The 19,083-nt window shown below is 37.9% G+C and overlaps 1 protein-coding gene across 2 annotated transcripts in view; it reads right to left on the minus strand.

Annotated features, from left to right (window-relative positions):
• Positions 1-5,479: 5,479 nt before the first annotated feature.
• The window catches only part of LOC124711267, a 54,279-nt gene continuing 40,675 nt past the window's right edge, over positions 5,480-19,083 (minus strand). For both annotated transcript variants that reach the window (XM_047241246.1, XM_047241247.1), the window contains one exon: positions 5,480-10,121. In XM_047241246.1, the coding sequence (XP_047097202.1) occupies positions 6,969-9,986 (3,018 nt within the window). In that variant the 5' untranslated portion in view covers positions 9,987-10,121 and the 3' untranslated portion in view covers positions 5,480-6,968. The remainder of the gene's footprint in view (positions 10,122-19,083) is intronic.

Consider the following 19,083-nt stretch of genomic DNA (forward strand, 5'->3'; position numbering starts at 1 on the left):
TTATTGTTGTTAGCAAACTCGAAAACAGTTATTTTACAATAAATGCATATAATAATAAGGTTACTCCTCTTTATGAGAAACTAGATGTAACACAATATTTTCATTAGAAAATCTGCTATGGTAACTAAACCACAAGTGCTAATTTGTTACAAATTGCTTGTACATTATGCAACGGACAATGGTAGCTTCCAAAAATTCTCAAAAACGCACATTTATTTGCATTAATATATGATGAAATTCAGATGTGATGTATACTTTGGCTGAACTGTGAATCACAAACACTTATTTTCTATGAATTAAATTACAAACCCAACACACTCATACCACTAATTTACGAAAATATAGTTTCGTGACTATCTGAAAATTCTGAAACTAACCTATTTCCCACATAATTGTACAACAAAATTAAGAGAACAATTGTTTTGAATGAGGATAGGACTCTTAAAATTTTTAAGAGCATAATTTAGTTTAAGCCCACGATCTACAATTACAGTACCAGTTTATCGTAGCACTTACAAATGTTTGAAATATCACAATATATCACAATACAAATGGGTACTGATACAATGAAAGAAAGATTATAAAGAAGAAATGATGCGAACAGTAAAGCGTGTGAATCTAGAACTTTAAACTGACACACAATCTTGTACAAGAAGCCTCACACAGGAAAAAATTTTTGGTCTCAAAAACTTGCTGTAATGTAGCAGTCTCATGAGGGTGTCATTTTAACTACCTCTACTGTCTTTTGGAGCTGCCTGTTAACACTTTCCAATCCTGCTTGAATATAAAAGGGGGACACATTTCTGAAGGTTTTTGACATTATTCAGAATGGTCTTCGGATTTCAGTTTTTAAGGCTGAAGCGTGAACTTTCACTTTGAATGCTCTGTTGGTTGGGTGCGAATACTCCCTGCCAGTCCACCCAACACATTAGGTTGTTAGAACAGTGACACTGGCTTTATACCATTCCCACAACAGAAGTCTCCTTTCACTTTCTAGGGAGTCCTAAAACTAGGGTGTGGAAGAACCCAAATGCTATCAATCAAGTGTATCACTGCAACAGTCATCCATCTTACTAGCACACACAACTCACTTTTCTTTAATGGATGTTTCTGCCACCCCCATTAATGACACAGTTAAACTAATATCAACATCCTTCTTCTCTGTGATTCATATTTCACTACTGTATCCAATTATGATGTACGAATAATGATAAAGCCCAGTGCTTACATTAATGAACAAGACCATTGGCACTAACCAATCAACAGATCAAGATACCCATGCTTGCCAAACCAGAACCCAGCCATGACTGACCGAGTCTATTAACATGTTTGTCATTTAGTACCAACCAGGGAGGAACACCAGTGTGTCTGGAAGTACAGTATTCGGGAAAAGAGCTCTTTTGTTAAAGCAATGGGTTTAAAATTTTACATTTTTCAAAATGCCTGCAGTATCAATTTATTCCGGACAATTTTCTATAATTCTATCTGTAAAATACACAAAGAAAGATTTCTTATTTTTTTAAAACAGTTATGTAAAAGATAGTAATATATAAAATGTTTAATAATAATTTGAACTCACCTTGAGCACTTGTAATAGTGATAACCAACAATTGAGGCATCTGTCATACCTATGGATACGTTTTCCAATACTCCTTTCATAAAATGTTGCCACAAACAAATTGAAATGAATATTGACAACGTCTTTAAGTTTTTTGTTAGTCTGGAAGTACTGCGCTTTCAATCACTTCTTCAGTTCAGGGACAAGATTGAAATCACTCGACACTAGGTCTGGACTGTATGGTAGGTGATCGAAAATGCCCCATTGAAACTACTCAAGGAGCCAATGGGTTGCACAGAAACCGAGGGCAGGTGTTGTCATGGAACGGAACAATTCCAGAAATCACCATCGCTCGAAGTTTTCTTAATACACTCTGCTGAACTGTCTTATCTATGGTGTACAGGAGGTTAAAGAAAATGCACAACATATAACAAATTCAAACAAAAAAAGTTCAACTGAAAAACTTTTTGTGCACTAGCACAAATTCAACAACATTTACCCACAAGCAACTACATTAGTATCTGCTTAAAGTCACAGTAACACTACCTGTTGAACACAGCAACAATAATTAACCTTTAGCTTACTCATCAAAGCCAGTGAAGTGAAGATGTGGCGCATTTCTCCTTCACAATCTGGCCATTCCATGTCTCAATTCCAAAGCTACAAATTTCCTTAACTGCATGGGAAAAAAAAATTATAGCTTGAATTACAAAGCTGGTGTTTTTCAAGAATCCTCACCCTTCTTGTTCTTATTCACCATTTAGATGGACCTACAGGACATAACACAACACTTTTGACACAGGGGATTACTGGAATTGAACACCTTCGTTGAATGTTTTACACAACGCAAGACCCATTTACTACCCCACTGATGCATATGGTAATATGGGAAGGATCAACCAAAAAGAGAGATTCATCCTACTATTTGCAGCGAGTCCTTTTTCTTCCAGTTTTCACGTGTTTTGATATAACTCTTATTTATGCCATTTCTGCTTCCATTTTTGCATTTTAGTGCTCTCCAGTTGGTAGAAGTTAAAGTGCACTTATGAAAATTTTCCCACATCTACAACTGTGATTGATTTTCATCATTTTCACATGTGTTTCAAAACAAATTTTCTTTTTACAAAAGAAAACTGAATAAAATCATAATTTTAGTAAAAACATCCAAACCACAACTATTTTTAAATTTTCGGATACAAAATGCAGTTATGATCCACTGGTAACAGTAAAAAAGTGGTGAAAATGGTTTGGGTTAAGAGGCCAACAAGAACTGTGTGATTATGTGATATTTTGTTAATACTCTACTCATTAAAGTAAACCAAAAAACAAGAATCTAATGAAGAAATGTTAACAACCTATGTTATCTTGACCAACAGTTGTGCAAAAATGACACAGTATATTTAAAATTAACAGTATTTATTTGATTTGCTGTCCCGAAAAATCCAATTTCTAGAGCTAAATCCTTTCCCACTTCCTCTTATGAATGAATTTCAACATGCAACTACACTACTTTGTAGAGCTCTTTTTGAATTCAATGAAGATTCAATTAAAGTAATTTACAATTTTGTGTAGTATTTTTGAGGACATGGTTACAGGGTGGGGAACTGAATATATAAATGTAATCAATTTCACAGAGTACTTAACATACAACACTCACAGGGAAAGGAAAGTGGATCTCAGCATACTGAAACTATTTCTGACTCCTTCATAACAGCAGTCTCATAATTCTGAAAATATACCCTCATTTGAGGAATTACAGCTTTCCAGTGTCTCCCAATGGAATCTGTTAAATATATCTGGAACTTTTTTATTTAATACAACCTAAACAATTACATAAAAGAATTCTGACTTGGGATGACACAGAAAACTCATATGCAGGGATCATCATCTTATAAACTGACTCTTTTGCTGATAAATCAATTAAAAATTCACTCAATGAAATAGCTTGTACCACCTTGAAAATTAAATACACTTTATTTCATTCAGAACAAATATGCTGTTGTATCTAACCAGTGATACTTACTCATGTGATTTGTTCCTTATGCACACACTAGCTACTGAAGCACCATGGCAATTACTTTTATAGGTGTGACAAGAAATAAATCAGACATGATTGTGCATGTAATATTTCAAAATTAAGTGCTGCCAAAGAAACTTTTGAATGTGAGAATACTCTATTCACGACACTAAAAATATTTAACTTATCTCTCTTAATAAAGTCATCTAGCAAATTTCACCATCTTTGGCACGCACAGTCTATGGCTTTCTTTGGTAATGGATGAACTTCCTGCTCTTTTCTGCTCTGTTCAAACAGACCTTGGAAGGCCAAATGGTACTAACCAGCCACTGTGTCATCCTCAGCCCAAAGTTGTCATCAGATGCAGATACTGAGGGGCATGGGCCAGGGCCAGTGCATCACTCTCTCAGGCATAGTCAGTTTCTGTGATCCAGAGCTGCTACTTCTCAACCAAACAGCTCCCCAATTGGCCACACAATGGCCGAGTTTATCCCACTTGCCAACAGAGCACGGCAGACCCAAACGGTCACCCAACCAAATGCTAGCTGTACCCAATGGTGCTCAACTTCTGGTATCTGATGGGAACTGGTGTGTCCACCACGGCAAGGCTGTTTGCATTCAGAACACTACCTAGAAAGTTATGAGCCAGAAATCAGTCTAACAGCTGATCTCAAACAAAAATTTTCACCAATCCTTTACATATACTGAAAAATGTTTAATATCATGTAAAGGTGTGGTGCCTGACTGAATAGTTTCTGCATAACAACACATTGGCTTTGAAACTTGCATGTGGTTTGTGAGGAACATAGATTGCTACTTGCATCTTTCTTTTCCTATGTAGTTGATTCCTAAAATTCAGTTTGTTATTCAGCATTGCTTTTTCTTTTCTTTCAAACACTAACTTGAAATACAGAAGCTGTTCAATGCAAATGATAATACATTTTTAAATTAGTCTTTCCTTAGCAACAACAAAACATAGGATCCAGTAGATGACAGTTGTCTACAGCACACTGCCCTTATAGGTTCCAGAAACAGTGATACATCCGTAGACTTGACGAGATAGAAGTAGAAAAAGAACTACAATATATATGTACCAAAATATTAGTGCTTGACTAAGGCAACACAGGTCTAGTGGTTCTCTAGAACTATTTCCCAATGAGCTCCTGTCATTTTTACATTGCTGTTCAGCTGTGCAGTATTGACTTGCAAATCATTTCTGTTCTTTGTGGATGGGAAATGAGAGTTCATGTTTTATGAACTTTGCAAGGCTTTTCGTAATGAAGCATGCCTCACAAGAGAATTAATATGCTTATGACACCTGTGATACAACTTGTGCAATGAGGAATTAGGCTGAATGGTGAACTGAACAGTGGTGAACTAAACCTACTCCTTCCATTTACAAAGAAGTGTATATGCGCCAGCTTGTAGGTTTGCAATTTAAAAAAAAAAAAAAATAATAATAATAAAAAAAAATCAGTCACTTAATTTTTAATTTGAGCCTTCATTTGCTTGAAGTGAACAAACAGATCTGTAGTAAGCACTATCACATCTATGAGCTAATAGTCCCCAGATGAATTACCAATGGCTGTGTCAAATTTTTTCTGCTCTGGAGAAAATCTTGAATGGTGATTACCAAGCCTTGTCAAACCAAATGCACACTATGAACATAAAAACAGCAGAACTGTCACACCAACCGACAAACTGAAATGCCTCCACATGAGTGAAAGCCACAGAACATTTACTTTTATTGAATACTTTTTGTGTATATTGATGGTTACAATAGGAAATAATACTGATGGATACCAACAAGAAATTACGGATCTAGTAATATTTCATGTGTGTCTCCAAAAATAAATTTCAATTTTGTAGCTTACTTCATAGAGTGGACAAGGTTATTACACTAATTCAGTACACAACTTTATTCAAGGGAAAACAATACATTGCATTTGTTTCTGGGATTTCCCCCCCCTCGTCACTCCCTTGTCTAAACAAGCAAATTCACAGTCAAAACAGATATGCAACAAATATCACAGTGGGTATAAATGAAATCGTACTGTTTTAACACAAATAGTACATTGTAATTTGTATCAACAGTCACAGGAGCGCAGTGGACATATCTCTCTTGAACTTATGAGATTCTCAAGTACTTTGTCTTGAGAATCTAGCGAAAGGAAGTTCTTTACTGTTCACACTGTCAAATTTCAGAATGACTGAATATTGTAATTCTGTTTATGTTTGTTTGCAAATGGGACACATACTGTTTAGCTTATACTTACACCCTATGTACCATGGAAAAGGAAAGATCCATAGACATTTAATTACGATAATTAATTAAATTCTGCAAACTGTGTGCAGTGATTTCCTTGGCAACAATGACAGCACTTCTCAGATTTCATTAAGTTGTAGTTAAGTGCCTTATTAAATATATTTGAAATACATAACTATCATACAAATTCATTACTGAAACACAAACTGCATTAAGTAATTTTCACGAGATTATTCTCTCTTTGGACTCGATTTCATCAAACTGCTTTGCACAAGTGACTGTTAGTTTCTCCTGTCACATTAAAGTCATCAGCTCCACCTGTTGTAAAATATTTTCAGCAAACTATATTTTTATTTTTTTGTACATAAAATGATTTGAGGCAAAAGGGTGACTTAGCGATTTATGACGAATTCTTACGATACTGCACATAAATTACCATGGCATTTCTTCTGTTAGCATACTGATACTTTGTATGCAAGCTTAATAAAGCAAATCAGTCATTAGGACTGGGATGATAAATACTGATGAGCATTCTTTTACACAATGTCTAATAATATATATATATATATAAAGCATCAAATATACAAACTACCATTATTGATAAAATTGTATATATCCTTATTGTATTAAAATATGCAAACAGTAATCTACCTTTTTGTCTGTATTTAATAAAAAATTAAGTAATGCAGAAACAATAAAATACAGATATAAATAATTAATACAAAGATTTAACAACATACACTACACATGAACAGTCTCATTCACATTTTTCACATCTCCTTGATTACAAACCAATATCATGATTCATATTTCTTGTGCTCACAGCAAAGTAGAGAAACATATACTTTGGCCAGTGATGTACGCCTAATTATAGCAACATCACATATAGCACAGAGCTTCTCAAAACACAAACGCTGCGCATGGCAGTCTAGGAACTTCCAACAGTAATACATACTTACTTGGAAAATGAAGGCAGATAACAGACATTCCTAAATTTAGTGTTATTCAATATATTTGTGTATCTTGTTGAGTTTAATTTTCTCACTAAAATTAACACTTCTTCTTTATCTTGTCTGTCAGCACAACAATAACTTTTCCTGTTATTTTCTCTTGCAACATAAATCAAATTAAAGAAATATTTTGTGGACGCGTTTGAGAGCAACTTTCCTGCAACAAGTAGGACATTTCTTGAACTGATTAACAGCTTCTTCAATGCATTTTGTACAAAATACATGACCGCATGGAGTAGAGGACACAGACTGTCGACCAGATAAAAGACTTTCAAAGCAAATAGGACAGCTCCATGCAGGCGAACTGTCTTTGTCTTCTGCAATATCCTTTGTTGCTGATTTATTATCTGTAGCAGTTCCCACAGATTTTATAACACTATGTCTTTCCTGTTGTTTCTTATCACTACCTGATAAGTCCAGAACATCCAGTGCACTATTAGTCTTATTTTGCCAAGTAGTTATCAACGGACTTAAGTTTCTCCTAGACAGATCAATCACATCACCATCTCTTCCTAAATTGCTTTGGCCAGGAGTATAGGTTATGGTAGCAGCAACAATGTGTGTGAAAGTGTCACTGTTGTTAGTATCCAGTCCACTGTTACGCACTCCCAACCTGTCTGCCAGACTACATTGAGAATCACCAGCAGCAAACGCAGTGGCAAGCACACCAACACCACTGTCACCTGCTGAAGGTACAACACTATTACTTTTAGGCATGGCAGGTGGGCTTCTGCCTCCTGATAAATCAATTACACCATGACTTTCAGTTCTGTTTCTACGGTTCATGTCACTGACAGAAACACGTGACTCAGCATCCGATACATTTACACCTTCATCTGAATGATCTGATGCTCTGTTTCTTGATGACAGTACTGCATTTGAAGACTCGTCGTCAGAGTCTGACACAACAATGCACTCCAGAATATCGCTCCCTTTAGCTACGGAATTTCTTGCTTGATGACCTAATGATTCCTCATTTGTTGAACTCCTGGTATTTGATGTACCTTTGCGGCTGCTGGACTGAGTGTTTTTATCCAATGAGCCACTATACGAAGATTTTGTGTTGCGTTTCTTGCTACATGTTTTCACTACATCAAATTCAATTATGCTATCATCATCCGAATCGGATATCACAATAGTGTCCTTAATACATTTATCTTCATTTGTGGTTGCAGTAGACGTTGATGGAAGAGCAGAATCTTTCAATGCAGTTTCGGTGTGTATTCTGTTGTCTCTTGAACTACTCATGTCACATTCTCCATCTTTTAAAAGTCCTGATGAGAATTTCTTTATTAATTCCTTTTTGTGATGCTTATGAATAACATCTGTGTCTGGTTTAATACTATTCTCAGCTTCAGATCCTGAAGTGGCAACAAAATCAGATCTGTTTTCTGAGGACTGTACAATAGTGGCCGGAATCTTAGCAACAAAACATCTTGGTAAACTGGTGAGCAGCCGTTCTTCACGTGTTTTCTTCACTTTTTCAAATGATGCTTCTGTTTTCTGTGTTAAGGTTGTTTTCTGGGTTGGGGTTGTGTCAGCTACAACAGGAAACAAAGTTTGATGGAGACTTCGAGTGTTGTTTTCTTCATTGCAGCTCTGTGCTCTGCTAGCATAGTGCCCTGCAACCTGGAAACACCCTGACTCACTGATCAAGTCAGGTATTGACAAATCTCTGTCTATTATTTCCTTTCCATTCTCAGTATGTGGCTTCACAGAATACTCCTTAGCAGCAGCTGATTTTGCTAGGGCTGCAGCTAAATTTTCTTTGTATGCAGTTCTGTTATACAAATCTTGATTAGGTCCTGTATCTGATGACTCATGATGACCATATGTAGAAGTAGAAACACTTTCTGTCACTATCTCGTGGTTCTCAAGTGACATGAACAAATTCTGAAGCACACTATCATCATCAAGATCAAGTTCACGGTTACGCAGACTGGCGTCCTCTTCCGCTTCCTCTTTTATGGGGAACTCTTCCTTAACCACTGCTTGCCTTGTTATTGCCACATCACTGTCAGGAATTTTGTTATGCAATAAATTTAAACTGGTTTCTACTTCTGCGCTGTGTGTCAAATTCCGAGTTTTGCACAAAGGGTTACCTGTATTGTCACATACAGCTTTACCAATTGACTTATTGTCCATATCAAAACTAGTGCTTGCATGTCCCGATATTTCACTTTCATTGTGAAACAAGACTTGTGCATCCATTCCTTCAATGCCAGGAGAGACATCAATAGCAGCAGTAACACTACTGTCATCTGTTTCCGCCTTCTGAACAGAATGCAACAACGAATCACAACTTTCTTTCTGTTCAAAAGTAGTAGGGCATATCAAAAATTCTGAAAGAGAAAGTGACTCATGAACACTGTGATATTCATCTGCCTCTGTCTCTGCACCCACAAATTCATGGGCAAAAAACACACGTTGCTCAGTGTTTAGCAATGAATTTTCAGTTTCTGTAACACAGTCTTGACCCACTACAAGCGAAGCAGAACTGTCATTTCTGTTTTGAAATTTCAATACAGCATTCTCTGTTTCCATTTGCAAAAAATCTTGTTCCTGATCTGAAGATTTTCTGTTTGTGCAAGAGCCATTTTCTATTGCAGCACAGCTGTGACCACCAATGGCTTCCACCGAGATATGATCAGAGTTACATGCTTCCAATGTTTCATTTGCAAGTTGCTGAAGTGATGTTTCTTCTACTAAAACATCTGTTCTTTCACTTTTATCAATAGATGGATTTTCTACAACCTCACCTAAGTTAACATCATTTTTAATGAACTGAGACCTAATTGCAACTGCATCTACCATGTCAACAGCTGCCTCTGAACGATAATTAGTAAATTTAGACTGTAGTTTTATTAGTTTTGGAAGCCTTGTATCCAATTCATCATCTAATGTGTGCCTTTTGGTTGCAGTGTGGTCAGGCAATCTCATGTCACAAAATTTCATACTGTTATTGAATGGAAAATTTCTAATGCATGAAAACTGAGGTACTCCGTGTGAAAGCTTTTGTTCCAAATGATTATTCGTGTAATCTTCATCAAGCATCTTTCCTTCTCTGCTGCTGTTTACTAAGCTATCCTGTTTAGGCAGTTCATGTGGAACAGCAATTAAAAATTCTGATGACATTGTTTTCGCTCACTGAATGATACAATCAAATTTTCTATTTTTCCACCAAGTTGTTTATTGGAATCCAAATGTGAACAAGTTGTTGCAGTATTATTCAGTGCCCATTCAATAGCCAACAATTACAACTCCGAGCACCTGGAACAAAAGATGAAATTTAAAACTGATTTTTATCTTTGGCATTCCACAATACAAAAATGAAAACCTGCAGCAAATTTCAATATTTCTCCCCATGTTACAACAGCTGCGATACAGTATAATTGCTAAGGTGTACTAAAAGATTCAGTTACCATTCCTGCACACACACACACACACACACACACACACACACACACACACACACAGAGAGAGAGAGAGAGAGAGAGAGAGAGAGAGAGAGAGAGAGAGAGAGAGAGACAAATTATTTACAAATTATTTAACCTTCTCGGTCCTTATGTAGCATCCAATAGCTACAAGCTACATGCAACTTTTCTGCCATGAAATCTCATACGAATATTTTCTGGGTATGGTGCCATGTCACATCGTAAATCAGTGACCTTCTATAGCGCCTACTGGTATATTTTTGTCATCCAGGGTCACTTATATTTTGCCATGACTGCTCTGCTGTAATGATGATAATTGGTCACCTGCTGGGAAACTTTATTGTAATGGGTTTCCTGTGACGGAGGGAGTGGGCATCTACTGTTGTCTATTACATCTTTCAGCGTATGGTTTGACTGGTAGTCATGGTCGAACAGGCAGTGAAGACCTACATAACTATATCATTAAATCTAAGCTCAGGATTGAGGGAGTTAACCCAAGTTATTTCTATTGTTTGAAGTGATGTGGCCTAGCTTCTAGTCTGTCAACTGAAGTTGAAGCTGACAAAATAAAAATCTTTTCTTGATTTATGTTCTTTTATGATAAGTAAATCAAAATTTGAAATCTCTCTTGTGTTATTTTATTGCAGTCCAACCACAGGGTATTATTTTCAATGTTAATTCAATGCTCTGTATTTTAACCAGCTGGCCTCTACATTTTTGTTCACAACTATACAACAATGTTATTAAAAATGAAGATATCCTTCCCCCGAGTATTTTTTTTAATTATAAATATATTTTCATTCTACCTATGGTAATGTGACATTTTGGCACCATCACAATAAAGAGCTATAATAATTTAAATAGCAGATGCATTGGCAGTCCCCACTGCTGAAAAAGATCAATTTGCTTATACTGATTAAAATTAAATTAAAGCTGACACTACACACCAGGGAAATGAGTTCCTTCAATCAGAGCTCAAGACATAATGCACAGACTGTGTGGTGTTGTCAACTTGACACAATAAATCAGTTAACTTCTAGTGCTCAAACTGCACTCTCTGCCTAAGAGATATTTGACAAACTGAATCCTGGCACTACCTGCAGCCTGTTTTAACGCCACTAACCATAGCTATTAAATCCACGTTTTTCCACAAGATTTACTGATTCTTTGAATGAGCATTTACTAAGGCAACACTGTAGAGGTGACAGAAGTCAACTGACAAATGATTTTCTATATAATGGAAGGAAACATTCCACGTGGGAAAAATTATATATAAAAACAAAGATGAGGTGACTTACCGAACAAAAGCGCTGGCAGGTCGATAGACACACAAACAAACACAAACATACACACAAAATTCAAGCTTTCGCAACAAGCTGTTGCCTCATCAGGAAAGAGGGAAGGAGAGGGGAAGACGAAAGGAAGTGGGTTTTAAGGGAGAGGGTAAGGAGTCATTCCAATCCTGGGAGCGGAAAGACTTACCTTAGGGGGAAAAAAGGATTTTCATTAGACTATAGGAATTATGTCTCCGTCATCTTGGGCACTGGACATGGATACTATTGGAGTTGCTACTGATGCATAAATAATGCTATAGACAATTAAAGATAACTTTACAAAAATGTTTTAGGTAGCTGACACTGAAGTAGTTGCATGATCCCTTAAGTGTTAAGCAAATAAATTTCTATTCTTTCGTTAGTTACGTGTTCAACAGATTACATTCCTGGTAAGCAATGTGTGTCATTTGCTTTGTGGCTTAATACAAGTACAGATAGCTAAACGCTGACCAGTGAGACATATCTGATTATATTCTACAACAAATATCTATAATCACACACATCTGTGTAATTATTTACTATGGTATATGCATGTACAATCAATATGCATATTGCTCCAGGGAGGGAGGCCCAAAATGGAGTACTTTCAATAATTTGATAATTTATAGCATTGATCTTGATTACAGATAAAGCCTGTTACCTGTAGAAGGAAGGAAGCTAATTCAATTGTAGATAAAGTATGGAGCAGCAGACAATAAGAATTTAAGAGACAGGTCATAATACTTGGGTTAAGTAAAAAAGTGAAGGTCTTGCTGCTACATAGCAAACATGTTAGGGGGAAGATTGGGAGTCGCTCACTGTTATGTCATTTGCTGATACTGGAAGTTGGGGATACAACCAATGTGGCACATATCATAACAGTAACAGGTGTTACAAAGGTGAAAATAGATGCACAATCACACACACTGAAGAAATTGTTCAAATCAGCTAATTAAGATGTATCAGAATGTTAGAGTACTAAAAAATAGGAACACTATAATGATGAATACAGTTTTAAAGAGGCTAAACATCCTTGTTATCAGTCCCTTGTTGTTGTTGTTGTTGTTGTTGTTGTTGTGGTCTTCAGTCCTGAGACTGGTTTGATGCAGCTCTCCATGCTACTCTATCCTGTGCAAGCTTCTTCATCTCCCAGTACCTACTGCAACCTACATCCTTCTGAATCTGCTGAGTGTATTCATCTCTTGGTCTCCCTCTACGATTTTTACCCTCCACGCTGCCCTCCAATACTATATTGGTGATCCCTTGATGCCTCAGAACACGTCCTACCAACCGATCCCTTCTTCTGGTCAAGTTGTGCCACGAACACCTCTTCTCCCCAATCCTATTCAATACCTCCTCATTACTTATATGATCTACCCATCTAATCTTCAGCATTCTTCTGTAGCAGCACATTTCGAAAGATTCTATTCTCTTCTTGTCCAAACTATTTATCGTCCATGTTTCACTTCCATACATGGCTACACTCCATACAAATACTTTCAGAAATGACTTCCTGACACTTAAATCTATACTCGATGTTAAATTTCTCTTCTTCAGAAACGCTTTCCTTGCAATTGCCAGTCTACATTTTATATCCTCTCTACTTCGACCATCATCAGTTATTTTGCTCCCCAAATAGCAAAACTCCTTTACTACTTTAAGTGTCTCATTTCCTAATCTAATACCCTCAACATCACCAGACTTAATTCGACTACATTCCATTACCCTCGTTTTGCTTTTGTTGATGTTCATCTCATATCCTCCTTTCAAGACACTGTCCATTCCATTCAACTGCCCTTCCAAGTCCTTTGCCATCTCTGACAGAATTACAATGTCATCGGCGAACCCCAAAGTTTTTATTTCTTCTCCATGGATTTTAATACCTACTCCAAATTTTTCTTTTGTTTCCTTTCCTCCTGCTCAATATACAGATTGAATAACATTGGGGGAGAGGCTAGAACCCTGTCTTACTCCCTTCCCAACCACTGCTTCCCTTTCATATCCCTCGACTCTTATAACTGCCATCTGGTTTCTGTACAAATTGTAAATAGCCTTTCGCTCCCTGTATTTTACCCCTGCCACCTTTAGAATTTGAAAGAGTATTCCAGTCAACATTGTGAAAAGCTTTCTCTAAGTCTACAAATGCTAGAAATGTAGGTTTGCCTTTCCTTAATCTTTCTTCTAAGATAAATCGTAAGGACAGTATTGCCTCATGTGTTCCAGTGTTTCTACGGAATCCAAACTGATCTTCCCCGAGGTCGGCTTCTACTAGTTTTTCCATTCGTCTGTACAGAATTCGTGTTAGTATTTTGCAGCTGTGGCTTATTAAACTGATTGTTCGGTAATTTTCACATCTGTCAACACCTGCTTTCTTTGGGATTGGAATTATTATATTCTTCTTGAAGTCTGAGGGTATTTCGCCTGTTTCATACATCCTGCTCACCAGATGGTACCGTCAGTAGTTCCAATGGAATGTTGTCTACTCCGGGGGCCTTGTTCCGACTCAGGTCTTTCAGTGCTCTGTCAAACTCTTCACGCAGTATCATATCTCCCATTTCATCTTCATCTACATCCTCTCCCATTTCCATAATCAGTCCCTTGTTCACATTGGAAATTCACACAAAACTATGTGAAACAAGAAAAGGAGAATGATCAGCCCCCAAGTCTTAGACCTTGTTGTTGTAGCTGAAAATTTGCATGATGGTAACATATGACAAACGGTTGAAAGTGAGATAAAATCCAGGCAGCTAAAAACTGTAACTGGTCACAGGGAACAGATCACAGTGTGAAAGTAGCAGCAGTAGTAAGAAGCACACACACTGCACTTGCCCCATACCAATATCAATGAAGGATACACCATGAAGTGTTATCAGATTCAGCAAGAGAAATGGGATGGATAAATGAAGACATGTATGGACACTAGCTTAAACAGCTAAATAAATAAAATATGTACATATCAACTTAAAAATACACGACAGCGCAGGGGAATAAAGCAGTTGGAGCTCACTTAGCGCACGTCACCAAGATGCACTCTCTCCATATCCACCTGAGCCACCGAACATTGAGGTGTCTTAAATTTTGTTATATCTACTTTCCCTCAGGAAACACTTGACTTTTTTTGCTGCTGTCCCATTGACTGCAAGTACTTTTCTACAAAGGTAGACAGGTTATGGCTCATCTCATGTAACTCAGTAGGGTACACACTGTGAGAAAATGGGCTATCATGTCAGGACTACAGCTGTAACGGGGAAACTTCTATCGATGTAAAAGGAACTCTTGTAAGTCTGCTGTGGCTGATATGTAGGAGGCATGGTACAATTGCATCTTTCTGGGAGGCTTGGAGAGAAACATACCATGCTGGTGTGGTCCCCTTAATTGCCCTCAGAATGTCAATGGTTATGGTAACTTGTCATTCCCTAACCCAGGTTTTCAAAGTCTTATGTCTCAGTTGCAATTGTAGGTATACACATGGTGCATCAAATCCAAGTTTATCTCCTGTGGTTGCTTCTTAAGCTAAATTTGTCAGTGAATTTATCTCCCAGTACATCCATGTGGCTCATTGGCCAGATGAATGTTATTGTGGTACCAAAGCTGTGGAGGTCTTAGATATTAGTGATCAGAAAGATTCTTTGGTAGCACTGATATGTTCCTTGTAAGCAGTCTATGGAGTCATTACAAACTATGAAATTCTTTGTTGGGAGGGTTTGATGTGTTGGTAAGCATGAGGTATGGGTACCTGCTCCTGCAGCGTACACAGAACATGCATTCAGCAGAAAATGCTTTTTAAGCCCCCTCGTGTATGCTAAAGTGCGACCAACTCTGTCACTGACTTCTCGTCCTTAAACAGATTTTGAACTGGGTAGTCATGAAGCACCCAATGGGTTAATCTTCCTGCCACATACAACACTGTTATTGAGTCAGATATAATTTCTGAGCTATTTGTGTGTCAGAAGTCACTATTTTCAAGTCACACCTTTTTCTATTACTCTGGAACATCAACAGTTGGACAATTTATGACCTGTTTGATCAATTTATAGAAAATACATCAGGTGCCACATTGTTGTAAGCAACAAACTGTTGCTAACGACATATAATAATATTATGATCCCATTCCACCACCACAAAGACCTCTATTCCATCAATGAACCCAGTCTTTTTATTTCTTTCCTTGTTCACTACCCTCTCTCCCCCATTCTCCATCTAACGTCCTGACTGCACTAGCAACCTTAGCCTCTCTCCACCTCATCCCTGCTCACACTCACAAGCAGCACTTTACCATCACCTATCCCTACCCTGCTATCCGTTCCCTTCCCTGCCACAGCCTCCCCCTTACCTCCACCTAGCGGTTGCCTCTCCCATCATGTGCTGCTGCTCGCAGTCCGGCTACAGCTGCCAGAGACTGTAGTCACATGTGTGTCAGATGCGCGCTTGTGTGTATCCCCCCCCCCCAAAGGCCTTGTTAGCCAACTGCTCACTTCCCAACAGTCTTTTTGTTGTGCCTACCTGCGACTTAGCATCTCCACTATATGGTGAGTAGCAAGTATCCTTTTCACTTATTACATTCCAAAATTCTGGAATTTAGAATGGAAGTAATTAAAGCAATTTTTGAGAAATAATAGAAGAATTATGAGGAATTATCTCGACATATCAACACATACAAGACATGCTATATTCTGTTCCAGAATAAATGCTGATTGGGAGAGAGGGAGGGGGGGGGGGGGGGGGGGAGATGGAAAAAAAAAACAGGAACCTAGCGTGAATTGTGCAATGTGGGCATACCTTAGCAAATGATCTCACGAAGGATCCAAAAAATTTCTGGCCCTATGTAAAATCCCTAAGTGGGTCAAAGGCTTCTAGCAAGTTACTTGTTCACCATTCTGGTGTGGTGACTACAGATGACATTCTAAATTTTGCATTTAAGAAATCGTTCCCGCAGGATCTTACAAACATGTTGTTGTTTGACCATTGCACAGACTCCTGCACAGAGGCACGCCTGGCGTAGAGAAGCAACTGAAAGAGTTGAAAACAAATAACTTGTCTGGTCTGCATGGAATCCCAGTTTCGTTTTACAAAGAGAACTCTATTGTACTGATCCCTTATTAGCTTGCATTTATTGTGAATCTCTCGCCCAGCAAAGTCCCAAGAGACTGGAAAAAAGTGCAGGTCATTCCTATATGTAAGAAAGGAAAAAAAAGGGCCTCCCGAAATTACAGAGTAATATCCTTACTATTGGTTTGCTGCATAATTCTTGAACATATTCTCATTTTGTATATAATAAATTTCCTTGAGACTGAAGAGTTTCAGGAGTGCCCCAGGGAAATGTTACAGGACCGCTCTTGTTCTCTACATACACTGGTGATCTGATAGACAGGGTGAGCAACAATCACCGTCTGTTTGCTGCTGATGCTGTTGTGCACAGGAAGGTGTTGAAATTGAGTGACTGTAGGCAGATAACAGATTACTTAGACAAAATTTCTACTTGTTGTGATGAATGGCAGCTAGCTCTAACTATAGAAAAATGCAAGTTAATGCAGATAAGCAGGAAAAAAACAAACCCATAATGTTTGACTAGAGCATTAGTGGTGTACTGCTTGACATAGTCACGTCGTTTAAATACCTGGGCTTAACATTACACACTGGTATGAAATGGAATAAGCATGTAAGAAGTGTAGTGGGAAGGACAAATGGTCAACACACGTGAAGGAGACTGCGTACAAAACATTAGTATGACTTATTCTTGGGTACTGCTTGATTGTTTGGAATCCCCAACAGGTCAGATTAAAGGAAGACACTGAAGCAGTTCAGAGGTGGGCTGCTAGATTTGTTACTGGTAGGTTCGAGCATCACGCATTACAGGCTTGCTTTGGGAACTCAAATTGAGTACCCTGAGGGAAGGTAATGTTGTTTTCGAGGAACACTACTGAGAAAATTTAGGGTGCCAGCATTTGGAGTGGACTGCAGAAAGGTTCTACTGCTGCCAATGTAAATTTCACGTAAGGGCCACTAAGATAAGAGAAATTAGGGCTCGTACATAGGAATATAGACATCGTACATAGGAACACAGACAGTCATTTTTCCCTCACTTTATTTGAGAGTGTAACAGGAAAGGAAATGACTAGTAGTCGTACAACGAACCTTCTGCCATGCACCATGCAGCAGATTGCGGAGTATGTATGTAGATGTAGCTCCCTCATTCCAGTTCCACCACATGATTTCTATATGTATTCCGTCCACTGTTCTACTAAATCATTACTATCTATGATTTATATACTCCAGATTTGTTTTTCATTGCAGTATCTATTATCTTTCATTCTCGAAATTGTATACAGACTAGTCAGCAGGGTTTTCTGAATTCTCTCTCTTCGTACTTTCTTCACTTTTGCAGCTCCTCATTCAAGCTCTCAAAAATGGTTCAAATGGCTCTGAGCACTATAGGACTTAACATCTGAGGTCATCAGTCCCCTAGAACTTAGAACTACTTAAACCTAAGTAACCTAAGGACATCACACACATCCATGCCCGAGGCAGCATTCGAACCTGCGACCGTAGTGGTTGCGCGGTTCCAGACTGTAGCGCCTAGAACCACTTGGCCACTCCCGCCGGCAGTTCAAGCTCTCTTGGATTCTCTGATTACCTGAGTCAGTCACAGTTCAATCTTCCTCACTCCTACAATTTTTGTACTTCCTTCTTTGCCTAATTACCTGAATTACTGATTTATCTATTCATTATTTCTTGGTGGTGGTGGCACTGAGAATTAGTTGTTCATTTTTAGTATGTGTAATTGTGTTTTTCAGGCTGTTCCACTTTTGTTTGACTGAGCTAACTGCCTCTTGATTCAAACTTCACTGCATAGAGTTTTGAAATATTATCTTAAGAGTTCTCGTTCTTCAATTTTGTCACATCAAAACTTAACTTGGGTCATAGATTTTCCTTAGTTTCATTATCTGCATGTTGGCTTCCCAGCAGATAAGGTTCTGGCCACTGCAACCACGATATAACTTACTCTGTCTGATTTGGGTTTGGTATTTCTGTTTTGCAATTCAAAAATAGTAATACTATTCATAAATAACACATTACAGGGTGCAGGTGAAATGACTTACACTACCCATCACCCACTGTTTGAGGACAAAGAAAGGGAGCATAACATTTATTTCAAACACAAACTGAAAATTTTATCTGTTTGTCAATTATCAACTCACCATACAGAAGAATGAGGAATGCGTCCGCCCGCCCGTGTGTGTGTGTGTGTGTGTGTGTGTGTGTGTGTGTGTGTGTGGACGGAGGAGAAGAGCGGAGAGATTTTTCACAGAGAAAAGTTAATTATAATTATCCACTGAGATATTCTGCATTATCATGACAGATCACAATTATGATCCTTAGAACATGCGAATAACTACCTTTCTGTGATATAAAAGGCAAGACAAAAAAATTGCTCTGTCCTATACATTTAAATCTCTCTCTTTCAAGTGGCCTGGTTAAGTCTCC

The sequence above is a fragment of the Schistocerca piceifrons genome, chromosome 8, assembly GCF_021461385.2.
Source record: "Schistocerca piceifrons isolate TAMUIC-IGC-003096 chromosome 8, iqSchPice1.1, whole genome shotgun sequence".
NCBI lineage: Eukaryota > Metazoa > Arthropoda > Insecta > Orthoptera > Acrididae > Schistocerca > Schistocerca piceifrons.